The 16,679-nt window shown below is 47.5% G+C and overlaps 1 protein-coding gene across 2 annotated transcripts in view; it reads left to right on the top strand.

Annotated features, from left to right (window-relative positions):
* Window positions 1–6,663: 6,663 nt before the first annotated feature.
* The window catches only part of RABEP1 (rabaptin, RAB GTPase binding effector protein 1), a 103,822-nt gene continuing 93,806 nt past the window's right edge, over window positions 6,664–16,679 (top strand). For both annotated transcript variants that reach the window (XM_086685677.1, XM_086685676.1), the window contains exon 1: window positions 6,664–6,909. In XM_086685677.1, the coding sequence (XP_086541803.1) occupies window positions 6,876–6,909 (34 nt within the window). In that variant the 5' untranslated portion in view covers window positions 6,664–6,875. The remainder of the gene's footprint in view (window positions 6,910–16,679) is intronic.

The following is a 16,679-nucleotide window of genomic DNA, read 5'->3' as shown; positions in this document are numbered from 1 at the left end:
TGCCTAAATAGGAATGTGTGTTCCTTGCAGCAATGCTTGTAAGTAAGGAAAAATTGTAATTGACTCCATTTACCAAAATGGAAAATTATGTGAGAGCTAAAAGAAGTAAGGAGAAGGGTAACTTGAGAATCCTGTGTGCAATGCACTCTTATCTATGTGAGGAACATGGAACAGGGACACCTGTTTCTGCATGCGGATAAGTGCAGAGAAAACTGTCTGAAAGGATTCATATGAAACTGATCCCAGTAGTTCGCCTTGGGGAGGCATGTGGGATTTCTTGCGTGTTGCAGGGAGGGGCTGAGGGGGTACTTTTGCTTTGTCTGTATTAAAAAAAAACATTAGAATTTTCCTGGAGTAATTTGAAAAAAGTATACAAGAAGCGAAAAGCAAAATAACTTCTAGAGTTAGTGTTAAAAATTCTACAAATGAATTTAGTTGACAACGGCATAGAAGTGTGGGGTACTTGGTGATACCTGAGACACGGTTAGCCAGCACCGGCAGCGAAAAGGCATAAGCTTTGGAGTCAGGCCGACTTGGATTGAGTACTGGTTCTCCCATTTGCTGTGTGACTTGGGCCAATCATTCAACCTCTCTGAGCCCTGGGATAAGAAATGGAATCTACAGGAAAGAGCTGTTAAGAGGATCGTTGACATAATACAGGTAAAAGTCTCTAGTACATACTAGGTGCTCAGTTAAGCGGTGGGAATTATTAGTAATAACGATTAAAATTATGGTCTGTAACCCAATAAGAATTGAGAAGCAGATGAATTAAATCACACAGATTTAATCTGCAGATTGTAGGTCTCGCCACCAAGGATTCATTATTGTTTCCTCCATATATTCCTCGTGTTATTCATTTGCTTATCCATTCATTCGCTCGATAAGTACATGCTGAGCACTTGTTACGTTAGGCCGTAGACATACAACATTAAAAATAACTGCGTGCCTTGGGGCGTCTGGGTGGCTCAGTCGGTTAAGCGTCCGACTTCAGCTCAGGTCACGATCTCGGGGTTTGCGAGTTGGAGCCCCACGTCGGGCTCTCTGTGGTGACAGCTGGAGCCTGGAGGCTGCTTTGTATTCTGTGTCTCCCTCTCTCTCTGCCCCTCCCCCGCTCACGCTCTGTCTCTCAAAAATGAACAAAAAAAAATAGAAAAAAGAAAATAACCTGTGTGCCTCTTTTCTGGGACTTGACAATTTCCCCCGATGGGAGAAAGGGACATGTAGCTAGTTGGCAGAGTAACATGGGAGTTACCCGTGTGGACATTGGACCCAAACTCGGGTCTCATTCCCAGCTCTATCACTTACTAGCTCTGTGACCTTGGATTGGTTAACTTCTTTGGTCCCATCATCTATAAAATGAGTTGTCGATATTTCTCACCTCTGCTCTCCTCCTGTCCCCATTGTAAGGTTCTTAAGGAGATTAGATGAGCCGATACAAGGGTAAAGCACTTTGCCCAGTGCCTGGCCCAGGGAACGCCTTGGTAGATATCAGCTACTTTTCTTTCCAGGCAGTCATGCCCCTGTGGGGTTGATATTATAAACGGGGAATTCTAAGAGTCAGGAGCACCCATCAGATCTAAAGGTGCTTGTCTATCTGGCAAACTATGTATATTAAGTAATAATGGATCCCTCTAGATCATTAATCAACAGCTAATATAAAACTGGAATAAGAGGGGTGCCTGGGTGGCTCGGTGGGTTAGGCGTCCGGCTTTGGCTCAGATCGTGATCTCCTGGCCCACAAGTTGGAGCCCCAAATCGGGCTCTGGGCTGACAGCTCAGAGCCTGGAGCCTGCTTTGGCTTCTCTGACTCTCCCCTGCTCACACTGACTCGCTCTCTCAAAAAATAAATATTCAAAAAAAGAAAAAACTAAAACAAAACTGAAATAAGAATGTCTAATCACCATCAGATAAGCAATGTGGTATAACTTCTGTCCAAAGCAAATAAACTTGACACTTAATTAATTGAACTTCTAAATGTATTTATTAAAAAAATTTTTTTTAATGTTTATTCATTTTTTGAGAGACAAAGAGAGACAGAGTATGAGTGGGGAAGGGGCAGAGAGAGGGAGACACAGAATCTGAAGCATGCTCCAGGCTCTGAGCGGTCAGCACAGAGCCTGACGCGGGGCTCAAACTCATGAACTTTGAGATCACGACCTGAGCCGAAGTCGGATGCTCAACCGACTGAGCCCCCCAGGCGTCCCTATTTATTTATCTTGAGAGAGAGAGCGCAACAACAAGCTGGGGAGGGGCAGACAGAGAGGGAGAGAGGACCCCAAGCAGGCCCAGCACAGCCACTGCAGAGCCCAATGTGGGGCTCAAACCCACAAACCGTGAGCTCATGAAATGAGCCAAAACCAAGTCGGATGCTTAACCCACTGAGCCCACCCAGGCGCCCCGAGAAACTTGACATTTTAGCCTTTAGGGCCTTATGTAGAGTGGGATGGTTCCGTTAAGCTTTGAAAATATTGGAAATTTCTGCCCTGGATTTCTAGGAATACCTTCACTGACTGACTACTAGGGTCCAGGGATCCCTCATCACCAGGATGGAAACTTCTGACCCAGGGAAAAGGAAGGAGGGGGGAGACAGAGAGGTGGAAGCAGACGTTTGCAGAGAAACTAACGCGTGAGGCATTGGCTGCTTTCTCTCTTTAGCCATCCTGATGCTAGGCTGCTCTATTTTCCCCCTTTGAGCTAGGTCAACAGGGGCTCAAAGCGGTCAAAGTAGTGCATTCTGGGTCAGGAGCTAATTTGTGTCTTCTGATTCCAAGCCTGGAGTTCTTCCCTGGACAGCAGCTTGCGTCTCGTGAGAGTGTGAGGAGGGAGGTCGTCCCTCGGTTGTGGTGCTCTCCGTGGTAGGTACACTTCTCTCCCTGGAGAGGGATGGGGCGAGGCAGGATTGGAGGGAGGATTACCCATCACCATCTTCCCACTCCAGGTCCCGGGAGGGGAAGGTTGCTGCTCTTGGGCGGGCGGCTGGACCAAGGGGTAATCGGGGAGACCAGGCGGGGGGGATTGTGGCTGAGGACATGATGGTGCCTGTGAGCTCTTCCTGGGCGCTCTTAGTGAGGAAGCCAGCACCCAGGTTGGGACTCCCCAAGTCTCCAGGTGTCTGGATACAGACAGCGCCCCTGGGGGAGTCCCCTTGGTTCCTGTCCTTTCCCCATAACGTTCATCAAAGGCCAGAGAAATATGGTGCCTTGACCTTACTCCCTGGTTCCTTCCTGCCCTTGAGAATCTGGGTCGCAGAGAGAGAGAACCCCAACACCACTGGGTGCTCTTAGCTGGTCTGATAGCCATGTCTGCACAGGATAGAATTTTGAAACGGACTTTATCTGGGAACATTTGGCTTATCTCCTCTGTGCCCGTTGTCCACCTTGTGGGTTGCTGTGCAGTAAAATGACACAATACATGGGAAAGCACCTAGTAACCTTTAAAATGCAGCAAACCTTACTGTTGTCGTTGTTATTATAGCATCCCAAGGCTCAAGAGGACTGTAACGATGGCCTCATCTCATCCCCTAACTGGGGCAGGAATCCTTGTTGGGCACCTCGGACCAATTGCCAGCCACCTCCACCTGCATACTTGTTGTGACAGGGAGCTCACTCCTCGAAAGGTAGCCCCTTCTCTCCCTGGTTCGCTCTTGTGGAGAAAAAGTTCCTCTTTGGGTTGAGTTGAAGTCTGCAATCGTTGGACACACATCACACATGTTCCCGCTGTTCTCCGGGATTTAAGGACAGCTTCATGTCCCAGGTCATCTTTGTTCCCACACTCCATCCTCCTCTCCCCCCCTCCCCCAGAGTACCTGTCTCTGATATCCCTATGAACTTTGCACAGGATCATTTTTAGATTCTTCGTTCCCTGGAGTTCCACCCACTCCAGCTGGCCAGTGTCCCCCCTGCAAAAAAGCGGTGCCAGGAACAAACACAGCCAACCCCTGCGGATGTGACCCGAGCGGGGCAAAGTGCGGGACAGGTTTCACCTCCTATCATCTACACTCTGTGACTCTATTAGTGCAGCGCAAAAACAGTTGCATCAAATTTGCTCACTTGAAGCTTGTATTTTTTTTATTTTTTTTTATTTATTTTTTTTCAACGTTTATTTTTCGGACAGAGAGAGACAGAGCATGAACGGGGGAGGGGCAGAGAGAGAGGAAGACACAGAATCGGAAACAGGCTCCAGGCTCTGAGCCATCAGCCCAGAGCCTGACGCGGGGCTCGAACTCACGGACCGCGAGATCGTGACCTGGCTGAAGTCGGACGCTTAACCGACTGCGCCACCCAGGCGCCCCGAAGCTCGTATTTTAAGCAAATATCCTGCAATCTTTCTCACCTAAACTACATCTGTGTCTCGTGTTTGTAATTAGTTTAAATGGACCCAAGTTAAGAAATATCATGTAGCCATCACCTTAGAAGGCAAGCTTTCATGGGCTCTTCATTATATGACCCTCCGTCCCTGGTTCAGGGACCGTTGTTATGATTTCTCTGATACTTGCTTTCTTCCTGTGCTTAGTTTACTATGTATGCATAATGTTTAGTTTTGCCTGTTTGGGAACTATATATAAATGGGATAATGCTGTATTGTATTGCTTTATGGTTTGCTTTTCCTCAAAACTATTTGAGATCCATCTATGTTGAATATGTAAGGGTAGTTTGTTCGTTATTGTTGCTGTATTCCACTGTATGAATATTTTAAAATTTATTTATCCTACTGTTGGTGAACATTTGGGTTATTTAGTTGTTTATTGTATTATAAACTATGCCACTTTGATGGGCACCTGGGTGCACAGTCAGGTAAACGTCCGATTTCAGCTCAGGCCGTGAACTCAGGGTTTGAGTTCGAGCCCTGAGTTGGGCTCTGTGTTGACAGCTCAGAGCCTGGAGCCTGCTTCGGATTCTCTGTCTCCCTCTCTCTGTTCCTCCTCTGCTTGCTCTCTCTCTTTCTCAAAAATAAATAAAGATTAAAAAAAATTTAAGCTATGCCACCTTGAATATTCTTGTATGTGTCTCTTGGGGCACATGTACAATGTAATTGATAAGTAATTATTTCATGTGTTTACATCTTGTCTCGTGGCTTCTTTCAGAATAGAGGAATCATGCCTTTTACACTTAATAAAGGCTTTGAGCACACACTAGTTTTCTCTAGAATATATACCTATGGGTGGAATTGCTGAGTCTTGGGATTTACGTAAAAGTACAAAAATGTACACCTGCTCTTATCTGATTGTGTGCTCCCAACTGATTGCAAAATTGCTTTTTTAAACACTTGCTTGGCATGGGGAGCTCTGGGTGTCCAAACCAGCAGCCTGACCATTTCTGAGTGACCTTGATCTTGAGGGCCTGGCTTCAAGCCTCAGATTATCAATAGCAATAAAGATGCCTCTCACTCCCTGGAAAGAGTCCCTTCTAGAGAGGACATCAGCATCTGCTATCTTATGGCCCCTACCTCGTGTTAGTCATCACAAGATAGAGGATGCACTGGGCTGCCCTATCCTGGACAGAAGACATTTGGGGGGAGTGGGCAGGGGAAATGATCCTGCTTGCTCTCTCCAAGGCACACCAGCCATCTGAGGATATTAACTGCTCAAAAAACTCAAGTCTGTATTTAGGTCCTCCCCTAATGCTAGCAGAATTTGGGACAAAAGTACAAACAGATGCTACACGTCCACCTAAAATTATTTAAAATTACACATCATTCCACCTGTTAACCTTAATATATTCTATTCTACCTTGACAAATGCGCATCTTCGGTGATGGGGAAGACCAGGGATTCAGAATTCCAGAACTCCTGAGATCCATGCACTTAACTGAGGTGGTAAGGGGAGCCCTGGTGGGGCTGGACTGTTGGCCCTCGGTCCCCTTTGTCTACACTGCACCTCAAATGTCCGGTTGGTGTGCCACCTCTTACAAATACAGCTGCTGCTTAGCTACTTGGACACACGCCGCCGTCTCTGCCCTGGAGAGGACGGACCCAGGAAGAGGCCACAGCCTCCAGCCATTTGGGGGGGGGGCGGTTCTGAGGTCACAGGCTCCCAGAACTTGGTCCTGAAGGAGGGGGGGCACATGTGGAAGGTGGGCATGTTCCCTGCACCCTGTGGGAGGACTGTGTCCAGACAGGGCCTCGGGCAGGCTCTCCAGTCGCGTGTAAGGGCGGTACTGTCTGCACATCACCTCTCCTCTCCCGTCCCGATGAGCACGGGGACTGAGTTTGGCTGTGTCCCCATCATCTATCACAGTACCTGGTCCCTGTAAGTCACCTGGCACACAGGTGCTCAATGCCAAGTACGCCAGAAACAGTTCCTCACACTTTCTTTCATTGAAGCCTTCCTCGGCCGTCACCCAGATGAGCCCTTGTGAGGTTCAGGGAGGTGAAGTGACTCGCCCAAGGTCACACAGCTACAAGGGGTAGAGGCTGGATTTGCACTCACTTGGCCACCCGGCCTCCTCGCTCGGCCTTTCCTCTGTGCTGGGGCGGCGGACCGCGAGCACCCCCCCTCCCCTCCACAGCCCCACGGCCCCTCGGTCCCCCCATCCTTTCTGCGCCCCTCTAGCCCTCCTCCCTCCTCCCGCTCGCTCCGCGCCGCCTGCTCCTCCGCGCGAGGCCCCGCCCCCCCCTCGGGCGACGTCACGTGCCGCCCGTCCCTCCCGCGCCTGCGCACTGCTTATTTCCCGCTGTCAGGATGAGGAGGCGGAGGTCGGCGCTCGGGTCCGTCTCTGCCCGCGGCTGTGGCGGCGCCGGCGGCTCCAGCCTTAGCGGTTCCTCCCTGGGCGGCGGCGGCGGCGGCTCGGTCGACGCCTCCTCCGCCAGCTGAGCCCCGCGGGAGCCCGGGACGCCGGCCGCCCGCCCGCCCCGCTCCCCGAGGCCGCCGCCCGGCCATGGCGCAGCCGGGCCCGGCTCCTCAGCCCGACGGTGAGGCGCCCACCATGGCCGGCGCGGCGGGCGCGGCCTGCCCCGCGGCGCGGGGGGACTCGGGCGGCGGGGGGCGCGCGCGGGCCCGGGGCCCCGCGGGGCGAGGCGGGCGCGCGCGCGCGGGGGTGGCGGGGGCGCGCGCGCGGGGGCGGCGGGCGCGGGGAGGGCCCGGCACGTGGGCCGCGCGGCGGGGAGGCTGCGGCCGGCGGGGCCTGGGCTGCGGGAGCCGACGGGACGCCCCGCTCAGGGCCCTCCCCGCGCGCGCGCGCGCGCGCGCGCGCCCCCGCCGCGGGCCGGGTGGCGTTCCCGGAGGGGCGGTGCGGCCTGATGGTAAGTGCCGGGGACCTGGGGGTCTGCAGGACCCGGACCCTCCTCTTCCCCTCCCCCCCCAGCCCAATCCCCCCTCCCCGACGGGTCTGGGCACATTTAGCCTCTTTGACCTTCGGCTTGCTCATCAAGAGAGGCTAACGCGTGCCTTTGCACTTTCTCCGCGAAGACGGCCACCTGCGTGTGCGCCAGGCCCGCAGCATCCTTGCGGGGGCATTCGGGAATAATGAGGACGGTGGTGTTGGAAGGTGCGAGTCGGGGAAACGGGTCTTCATAGCCCTTGCCCTCTTGGAAGGAGAGAGATTCCCCCCCCCCAAAAAAAAAATCCTAGGTCATCCAAGCTGGGTTGTCAGAGCCCTTACTGATCTTCTGGGACGTGGGCTGAGCTCAAGACTTTAGAGCTCGACCACCTCGTCCCGGGTTTTACCGCCTGGAGTTGTGTTTGGAGACCGTGTGCTGGGCCCTTGGCCAAGTGTCTAGGTGAGGAAGTTCTTTCATGTGTGTTCCTGCAGTGGGCGTGTGTGCCTAGCAGTTTCCGTGTCAGCAGTGATGCTGGCGTGTGGCGCTGGGCGCACAGTAGGTGCTTAATAAACTTTGCCTTTGCTTGGGGTTGTCTCTGTAAACGGAGTCTTTGTTCTTGCCTTCGGGGAGCCCGAAACAATGTTATCAGATTTTAAGGCTAGCTGCTCTCTTGGAAGTGTGCTCTGGAGCCTGTTGGCCTTTGGTGTTAGGTTTTGTTAGTTGCCTATGGAGTTGCTGTGCGTTCCGTTTCCGTGGGAGAGACGGGAGGGATCTCTGGTGGGCTCTCGCACCCGGGAGGCAAGCTGCTATGTGGTCAGGCCGCACTTCTCACCTTTTGCATTTGGTGTCAGGGAGGAAAACTTTGCTTTTCCACAAACCCCTCTTTGTTACTGCTGACGGAGGCGGAATACCGAGAGCTCCAGTCGCTTCTGGTTCTGATCTGGAGGGGTAGGTATGCTTAGCTGGCCGCAACCTTCCCCGGAGTTGCATGGAAATAAATGTCTGGGGCAGCTCAGGTGACACCACTGCCTGGAATAAAAATTCTCTCCTCTTTTAAAGATGGGAAACGGTCTTCCTTGTAAATAGGCAGAAATGACTAAGCACTTGAAGGAGGGTAGGAAAAATTAGCTCTAGGAAGTCTTGTATCCTTGCTATTCTTAGTACAGGTTTATTCCCTGTTTTTCAAATCCTGTGACTCTGGGATGGGATTTAGTCTGTGTAGATTGCCATATTTATTTTCAATTAGTGTGGTAAGTGAGCAGCCACAGCCACTGTGTGCAGAAGGAGAGAGAATTCAGTATTTTCGAGTGCTTTGTGTCAACGTCTTCTTAGAAGTTCATCTTGGGGATTTAATTTTTCTCTTTGGCCGAACTTAATATAGGTCACTTCTTAACACATTAGCTTTCGGCACACTCGAATGTCTTAGCCCTGCTGAGTTTTAAAAATACATGCAGAATTCTTCTGTGTTGAATTGCCAGTAAAAGATCACTGTTTAGTTTTTTACTTTAATCTTGCCTGTCTCATTTTAGAAACAGCTGTCTTTTGGTTGATACTGTTTGTTTTCATTTGTTGACAGATCTTTGGTTTCCATGAGAATACGGTAGATGAAGAAAATAACTGATTTATGCGTAAATTCATAGGATGAAATGTAACTTTTTAAAAGCATTTTAATTCCTTGTAAATTTATTGAAAAGGTATTTTGGTTTTTTTTGCTGGTGCATCTTAGTTTATTCACTTAGAATCAAGGTGATTTTAGTAGCCAAAGAAATTTCATGTACATTTAATTATCCCATTTTATCTCGAGAATTCAAAGACTATATACAATGTACACATTTTCAAATTTTAGTATTTTAAAATCAAAGTTAAACTACATCGTAGATGCATTTGCTCTGATTTTTTATTTAAAAACACTGCCTTGTAAAATTCCTCCATTAAAAAAGTATGCGTATTAAGAAAAACTAGGTCTCCTCCCATCTCCCAGAAGTCACCACTATTGTTTTTCCTTCTTGACTTTTTTCCTGTAGTTACACAGACATGCTAAATTTGCCACTGAGGTGGACAGGCTGTCCATATATAGGTCTGCAACTTGTCTGTCTCAATAAATGTTAGCTGTATTTAAAATGTATTTGTAGATGGTTCTGTGGCTGCGTCCTGTGCTGTAAGTAAGGAGTGCTTTATCTCAGGAGATCTTCCTACCAGGGAGGTGGCTACTGTTGCTATAATGTTACTGTTTTTCCTATTTTATTGGTGAGGAAACTGAAGCACAAAGAAGTTAAAAGTGCCTAGAGTTACCTATAGCTAGGATGTGGCGGGGAGAGGGGTGGGGGCGGATTCAAATCCAGCCCATCTGATGCCTGGGCCCTCTGGTCAGTTCACTGGATCACAGACTACTTTCTGGGGTCAGTGTTCTGGATCTGCTTCACTCTTGTTCAGGAGTGTTTCATCCCATGCGTGTACCGTGCATGAGTTATTTGCCGGTTTTTCTACTGATGGACAAGTAGATAGCTTTCAAGTTTTTCATTATTTTATAAACGGTGCTGCAGTAGATAATCTTGTACCTGTTTTTCAGGTACTCTTTTACTTCTGTAAGATTACTGAATTCAAGGATAAGAACTCTGAGTGGTTTAAATTTTAATAGCTATTGCTAGCTTGCTCTCAAAAAAGGCATCATTTACATGCCTGCCAGCAATATGAGAGATTGGATTTCCTTTACACTCTTACCAGCTCTGGGTAATGCCGCCGTCATTTTAAATGTGTATCTTCTGATAGATAAAAAAAAAGAGGATATTCTTCAATTAACAAATGTTTGCGTACCTAGTTTTTGCTGAGCTCTGCATTAGGTTCTAGGAAATTCAGTGGTGAACAAAACCAAACCAGTCCCTGCTCCTTGGCAGTGAATCAGAGGCCCCTTGACTAGATAATCCCACAGAGCAGTATAAAACTATATATTCCACAAATACGAGTGTGTGGTACTTGCCAGGCACAGTTCTGGGTATTTGGAATGCATTAGTGGGCAACACATCATAACTGACCCTGTCTTAGTGTGGGGAGACAGATACTAAACAAATGTAAGCAAATAGTATGGATGGTCAGGTGGTAAATGCTGTGGAAGAAAAAAAATAGTGTTAAAGGAAGGGGGACGGGTGGGTTTTAAATAGGTTAGGGTTAGGGTGGTCAGAGCCTTATTGAGGAGATGATGTTGGAGCAGAGACTTGAAGGAGGTAGAGGTGTCAGCTGTGAGGCTGTCTGGAGGAAGAGGGTTCCAGACAGAGGGATCAGTTTTTGCCAATGCCTTGAGGAAGGGTGTGTCTGGCATGTCTGGGGAAGGGCCTGGAGGTCGGTGTGGCCAGAATGAAGTTATGGGGGGATGGGGGGTGGGGGAGGAGGGGAGAGGAGAGCCCAGGACATGAGGTCATGGGGTGGAGGCACATCTTGTAGGCCCTAGAAGCATTGATTGGTTTTCACGATGGGGACCATTGAAAGTTTGGAGCAGACGAGTGATGTGATACGACTTAGGTTTTAAAAAATCTCTCAGGCTGCTCGATGGGCAGTAAAGGGAGGCATTCATCTAGGAAGAAGGTGATGAGGCTTAGTATAAAGAATTAAGTAATAGGAGATTACCTAAGAGAAAAAGAAAATTGTAAAGAATATAGCAATAGCAGGTGTATGGAGCAGTCAGTGCCTCTAGGCTGAGGCAGAGCACCCAGGGAAGGAATAAATCTTTAAGAGGCCACTCCCAGAACTCGGATCCAGACTCTGTTGGCCCTCTGGGCGGCCACGTCTGCAGGACTTACTGGAAATGCACTTCTGCCTTGCCGGGGGAAGCCACCTGCATCTGGAATTTATTTTTGATGTGACATAGGGATCTAATTTTCTTTTTCTTGCAATTTTTTTAACATCCATTATTCACTAATTCATAAATTTGTTTGTTTGTTATAACTTCATGAGTCTCCCAGCTACTAAACTTGCAGGTACTTGATCCACCAAAACACAGAAGCTCTGAGTTAGCCCCACTGTCTTAATACTCCAACATCCCAACACACACAAGTCCAGAATTGTGTGATATTCTTTAATTGGTGTGTCTTACCTGGCTCCCTGTGGACAGAACTGCCTTTGAATCTTAAGGGTTCTGCTTTCTAAAATCTTGTGACTACATCTTACACTAGGTCTTTATGCAGTGAAATTTGATGTGCTTTTTTGGTATAATCATTAAATTGAGTTTCGTCTTCAGAGGAGTATTTAGTAAACATATTTGTGTGATACAGCTGTGGCAGGTAATGTGCGGGGGTGGTTACAGAAATGAATTCGAGAGCCACAGTTCTCCTCTCAAGGATTCTGATCTCCCGAGGGAGTGGGCGGGGGTGGGGGCCGCTAATGTGAACTGAGGAGGGGCCTAGCGGTAGAAGGTCCTTCTCTGTTGGATCAGAGACGAAGCTGCTACCACCAACAAGAAGAGGTCTGCAGGGAGGTATCTTTGTTCTTTTTCCTCATTGGATAACCTGAGCCCCCCCCCCCCCCCCCCCCCCCAATTGTATCAGCCTAAACTTGCGTTGCCTTTCAGGCACTCGAAGGTGTCTTTACAGAATTTTTTTGTAAAAAAAAAAAAATGGAAGTGTGGTTAGTACACAGTGTTACATTAGATCAGGTGTCCAGCACGGGGATCTGGTAAGTCTGTACATGATGCTATGATCACAAGTGATCCCGTCGGTCACCACATGACACTTTTGCAGCACCATGGACTGTTCCCATGCTGAAACTCTTGTCCCCACGGCTTATTCATTCCACACCTGGAAGCCTGGACCTCCCTCTGCCCTCCACCCACTTTGCCCCCAGCCCATCTGGCAGCCATTAGTTCTCATTCATGGGTTGGTCTCTGCTTTTTGTTACTTTAGTCATTTGTTTTTTAGGATTTTACATATAAGTGAAATCATACCGTATTTGTTTTTCTCTGACTTATTTCACTTAGCATAATACTTTCTGGGTCCGTCCATATTGTCACAAATGGCAAGAGCCCGTTCTTTTTTATGGCTCCATGAAATTCCATTTTGTGTGTGTGTGTGTGTGTGTGTGTGTATACACACGCATATGTGCTACATCTTTATCTGTCCATCTGTCAGTGAACACACTTGGGCTGCTTCCATATTTTAGGTATTGTAAATAATGCTGCAGGAAGCCTAGGGGTACACATATGCTTTTGAATTAGTGTTTGTGTTCTCTCAGGGTGGATAGCCAGTACAGGGACTACTGGATGACGTGGTATTTGTATTTTTAATTATTCGAGGATCCTCCATACTGTTTTTCAGAGCGGCTGCACTAGTTTGCATTCCCACCGACAGTGCATAAGGTTCTTTTTTCTCTGCGTTGTTGTCAACACTTGTTATTTCTTGTCTTTTTGATTGTAGCCATTCTGGCAGGTGTAAGGTGATAGCTCATTTGGTTTTGATTTGCATTCCCTAATATTAGTGATGTTGAACATCTTTTCATGTGTCTGTTGGCCATCTGGATGTCTTCTTTGGAGAAATGTCTATTCAGGTCTTCTGCCCCCCCCTCCCTTTTTTTCCCCTTTTTGTAAGTGTATTTCGAGGGAGAGAGAGCGGACGAGGAGCAGAGAGAGGGGGAGAGAGAGAATCCAAAGCAGGCTCCACACTGACAGCGTGGAGCCTGACATGGGGCCCTGTCTCACGAACCGTGAGATCATGACCTGAGCCAAAATCAAGAGTTGGATGCTTAACCAACAGAGCCACCCAGGTGCCCCTCTGCCCATTTTTTAATTGAATTGTTTGTTCTTTTGGTGGTAAGTTGTAGAAGTTCTTTATGTATTTTAGATAGTAGTCCTTATTGGATATATCATTTGCAAGTATCTCCTCCCGTTCACTAGGTTGCCTTTTTGTTTTGTTGGTTTCCTTTGCTGTGCAAAAGCTTTTTATTTTGATGTACTCCTAATGGTTTTTGCTTTTGTTTCCTTTGGTTCCGGAGACACATCTAGAAAAATGTTGCTGTGTCTGATGTCAGGGAAATTACTGCTTGCAGTCTCTTCCAGGATTTTTATGACTTCAGGTCTCACATTTAAGTCCTTAATCCGTTTTGAGTTTATTTTTGTGTATGGTGTAAGAAAATGGTCCAGTTTCATTCTTTTGTGTGTAGGTGTCCAGTTTTCCCAACACCATTTATTGAAGAGACTGTCTTTTTCCCCATTGTATATTCTTGCCTCTTCTTTCATGGATTAATTGACCATACAAGCATGGGTTTATTTCTGGGCTCTCTATTCCCTTGACCTGTGTGTCTGTTTCTGTGCCAGGACCATACTGTTTTGATGCTAGAGCTTTGTCGTATAGCTTGAAGTAGGGATTGTGATGCCTCTAGCTTTGCTTTTCTTTCTCAAGATTGCTTGGGCTGTTTGGGGTCTTTTGTGATTCCATACAAACTTCAGCATTATTCTAGTTCTGTGAAAAATGCTGTTGGTATTTTTTTTTTTTTAATTTTTTTTTTCAACATTTATTTATTTTTGGGACAGAGAGAGAGCATGAACGGGGGAGGGGCAGAGAGAGAGAGGGAGACACAGAATCGGAAACAGGCTCCAGGCTCTGAGCCATCAGCCCAGAGCCCGACGCGGGGCTCGAACTCACGGACCGCGAGATCGTGACCTGGCTGAAGTCGGATGCTTAACCGACTGCGCCACCCAGGCGCCCCAATGCTGTTGGTATTTTGATAGGCATTGCATTGAATCTGTAGATTGCTTTAGGAAGTATGGACGTTTTAAGGGTATTCATCCAGTCTATGAGTATGAATGTCTTTCCATTTGTTTATGTCATCCTCAATTTCTTTCATCGGTGTTTTATAGTTTATAGGGGTCTTTCACCTCTTTCATTAAGTTTATTCCCAGGTAATCTTATTTAAAAATTTTTTAAAGTATTTATTTACTTATTAAAAATTTTTTTAATGTTTATTTCTGAGACACAGAGAGACAGAGCATGAGTGGGGGAGGGGGAGAGAGAGAGGGAGACACAGAATCAGAGGCTCTGAGCTGTCAGCACAGAGCCTGACTCAGGGCTCGAATCCATGAACCACGAGATCATGACCTGAGCCGAACTGACGGAGCTACCCGGGTGCCCTTAGGTATTTTATTCTTTTTGGTGCATTTGTAATGCCTGACATTCTTTTGTTGATCTTTGTGACAGATGTCCGTTGGTAATGACTTGTGGTGGCGCCTGATGTTCTCTGGATGTGTTTTGCCTGTAGGGAGTAGTAGATACAGAGCCGTCTTCCTGAGAGGAGTCCTAACGGCTAGTTGTCTTCCCTAATGTTACAGACCAGGAAGTAAGGACTAAAGAGAGGGACGTGACCTGCCTCGTAGCAGAGCCGGCCCTGGAATTTAGGGGGCGAGTGGGGCTGTCTTCTGGTTACTGCTTCTGTTTACGCAGAATGACTTCTGTTTATATGCCTCATGATGTTGCCTGAGCAGAATCCTATAATTGATGTAACTTGATTATAGGTAAAAGGCATGAGACTTTCCCAGTATCATTCCATTTTCCTTAATACTTTCATTCTTTAAATAAACATTTTACTGTTTCTGCTTAATGCATGGCGGGCATGGTGTTGCGAATATTACAACAAGATAGAAATGCTCCTTTCATTATGGACTGGAAGTCTGGTGGTGAATACAGACTCCATGTGGAAAGGGCATTTTGTCTGGCTGATGGTGCTGTCCCCAGAACACTGTTTGCCATAGAATACACATGAGCTATAGGTTTTCATTGCAAGAAAGTCAAAGGACAATGTGCTTTTACAATAATGGAGCTTTTATTCATTTTCAGCATTTTGACAACACATAGTGGAGCTTCTTGTTTCTTTTTAAATTTAGAGAGAATGAGCTGGGGAGAGGGGAAGAGAGAGAGAGAGAGAGAGAGAGAATGAATGAATGAATCTGAAGCAGACTCCACGCTCAGGGCAGAGCCTGATGCGGGACTCAATCCTACCACCCTGGTCATGACCTGAGCTGCAATCAAGAGTCAGATGCTCAGCCAACTGAGCCACCCAGGTGCCCCTAAGATTTTATTTTTAAGTAATCGCTACACCCAACATGGGGCTGGATTGTGTAACCCCGAGATCGAGAGTCACATGCTCTACCGGCTGAGCCATCCAGGTGCCCCTTTGGAGAAGTGTCAGGTTTGCAGCAAAGTTGAGCAGAAAGAACCGTTCCTTATACCCTGTACCCCGCCAGACGCCCCACCACCAACATTCCACCTCCGTGTGGTACGTTTGTTGCAGTCGGTGAACCTGCACATGGTTCTCACCCAGAGTCTGTCATGTATATCAGGGGTCGCTCTTGGTGTTGTACATCCTGTGCATTTGGACACATGTACGATGAGCTGTATCCATTGGCTGTTGTATACAGTATGCATTTTTGCTGCCCTAAGAATCCCGTGTCCCACCTGTTCGTGCCTCTTTCCCCCTAAATCCTTGGCAACCACTGATCTTTTTTTTTCACTGTTTCCATACTTTTGCCTTTTCAAGAATGTCATATAATTGGAATCCTCCACATTGGCTCTTTTCACATAGCAGTATGCATTTAAGGTGCCTCCATGTCTTTTTGTGGCTTTTCAGCACCGATTACTGTTGCGCCGTGTGGATGTTCCAGTTTATCCCTTCACTGTGGAAGGACGTCGTGGTTGCTTCCAAATCTGGGCGATCATGAGTAAAGCTGTGTAATGCAGATTTCTGTGTGGATGTAGTTTTCAGCTCATTTGGGTGAAACCAAGGAGTGCAATTGCTGGGCCGTATGGGAAGAGTAGGAATGCGTGAGAGTTCCTATTGCTTTACACGCTCAGCAGCGTTTGGTGTTGTCTGTGCTTGGGGTTTTGTCCATTCTAGTAGGTGTGCAGTGGTGTCTCGTGTTAATTTGCAGTTTTCTAATGACAGGTGATGTGATGTTGAGCGGCTTTTCATATGCTTATTTGCCATCGCTCTATCGTTTGTGAGGTGTCTGTTCAGAATTTTACTTATTTTTAATTTTTATTTTTTTTAACATTTATTCACCTTAGAGAGAGAGAGAGAGAGAGAGAGAGAGACAGACAGCATGAGTGGGGGGGGAGGGGCAGAGAGAGAGGGAGACACAGAATCTGAAGCAGGCTCCAGGCTCTGAGCTGTCAGCACAGAGCTTGACGCAGGGCTTGAACCCATAACCGTGAGATCACGACCTGAGCTGAAGTCGGACGCTTAACCGACTGAGCCACCCAGGCGAATTTTGGCCCATCTTTTAATCAGGTGGTTCATTTTCTTAACTGTGGACTTTCAAGGTTTCTTTTTATATTTTGGATAACAGTCCTTTATCAGATGTGTCTCTTGCAAGTATTTTCTCTGAGTCTGTGGCTTGTTCTCACTTCCTTGACAGTGTCTCTTGCAGAGCAGAAGTTTTTAATATT

The sequence above is a fragment of the Puma concolor genome, chromosome E1 (genome assembly GCF_028749965.1).
Source record: "Puma concolor isolate L17-30 chromosome E1, mPumCon1.1.hap2, whole genome shotgun sequence".
Taxonomy (NCBI): domain Eukaryota; kingdom Metazoa; phylum Chordata; class Mammalia; order Carnivora; family Felidae; genus Puma; species Puma concolor.
This window is presented reverse-complemented; position numbering and strand designations above follow the sequence as displayed.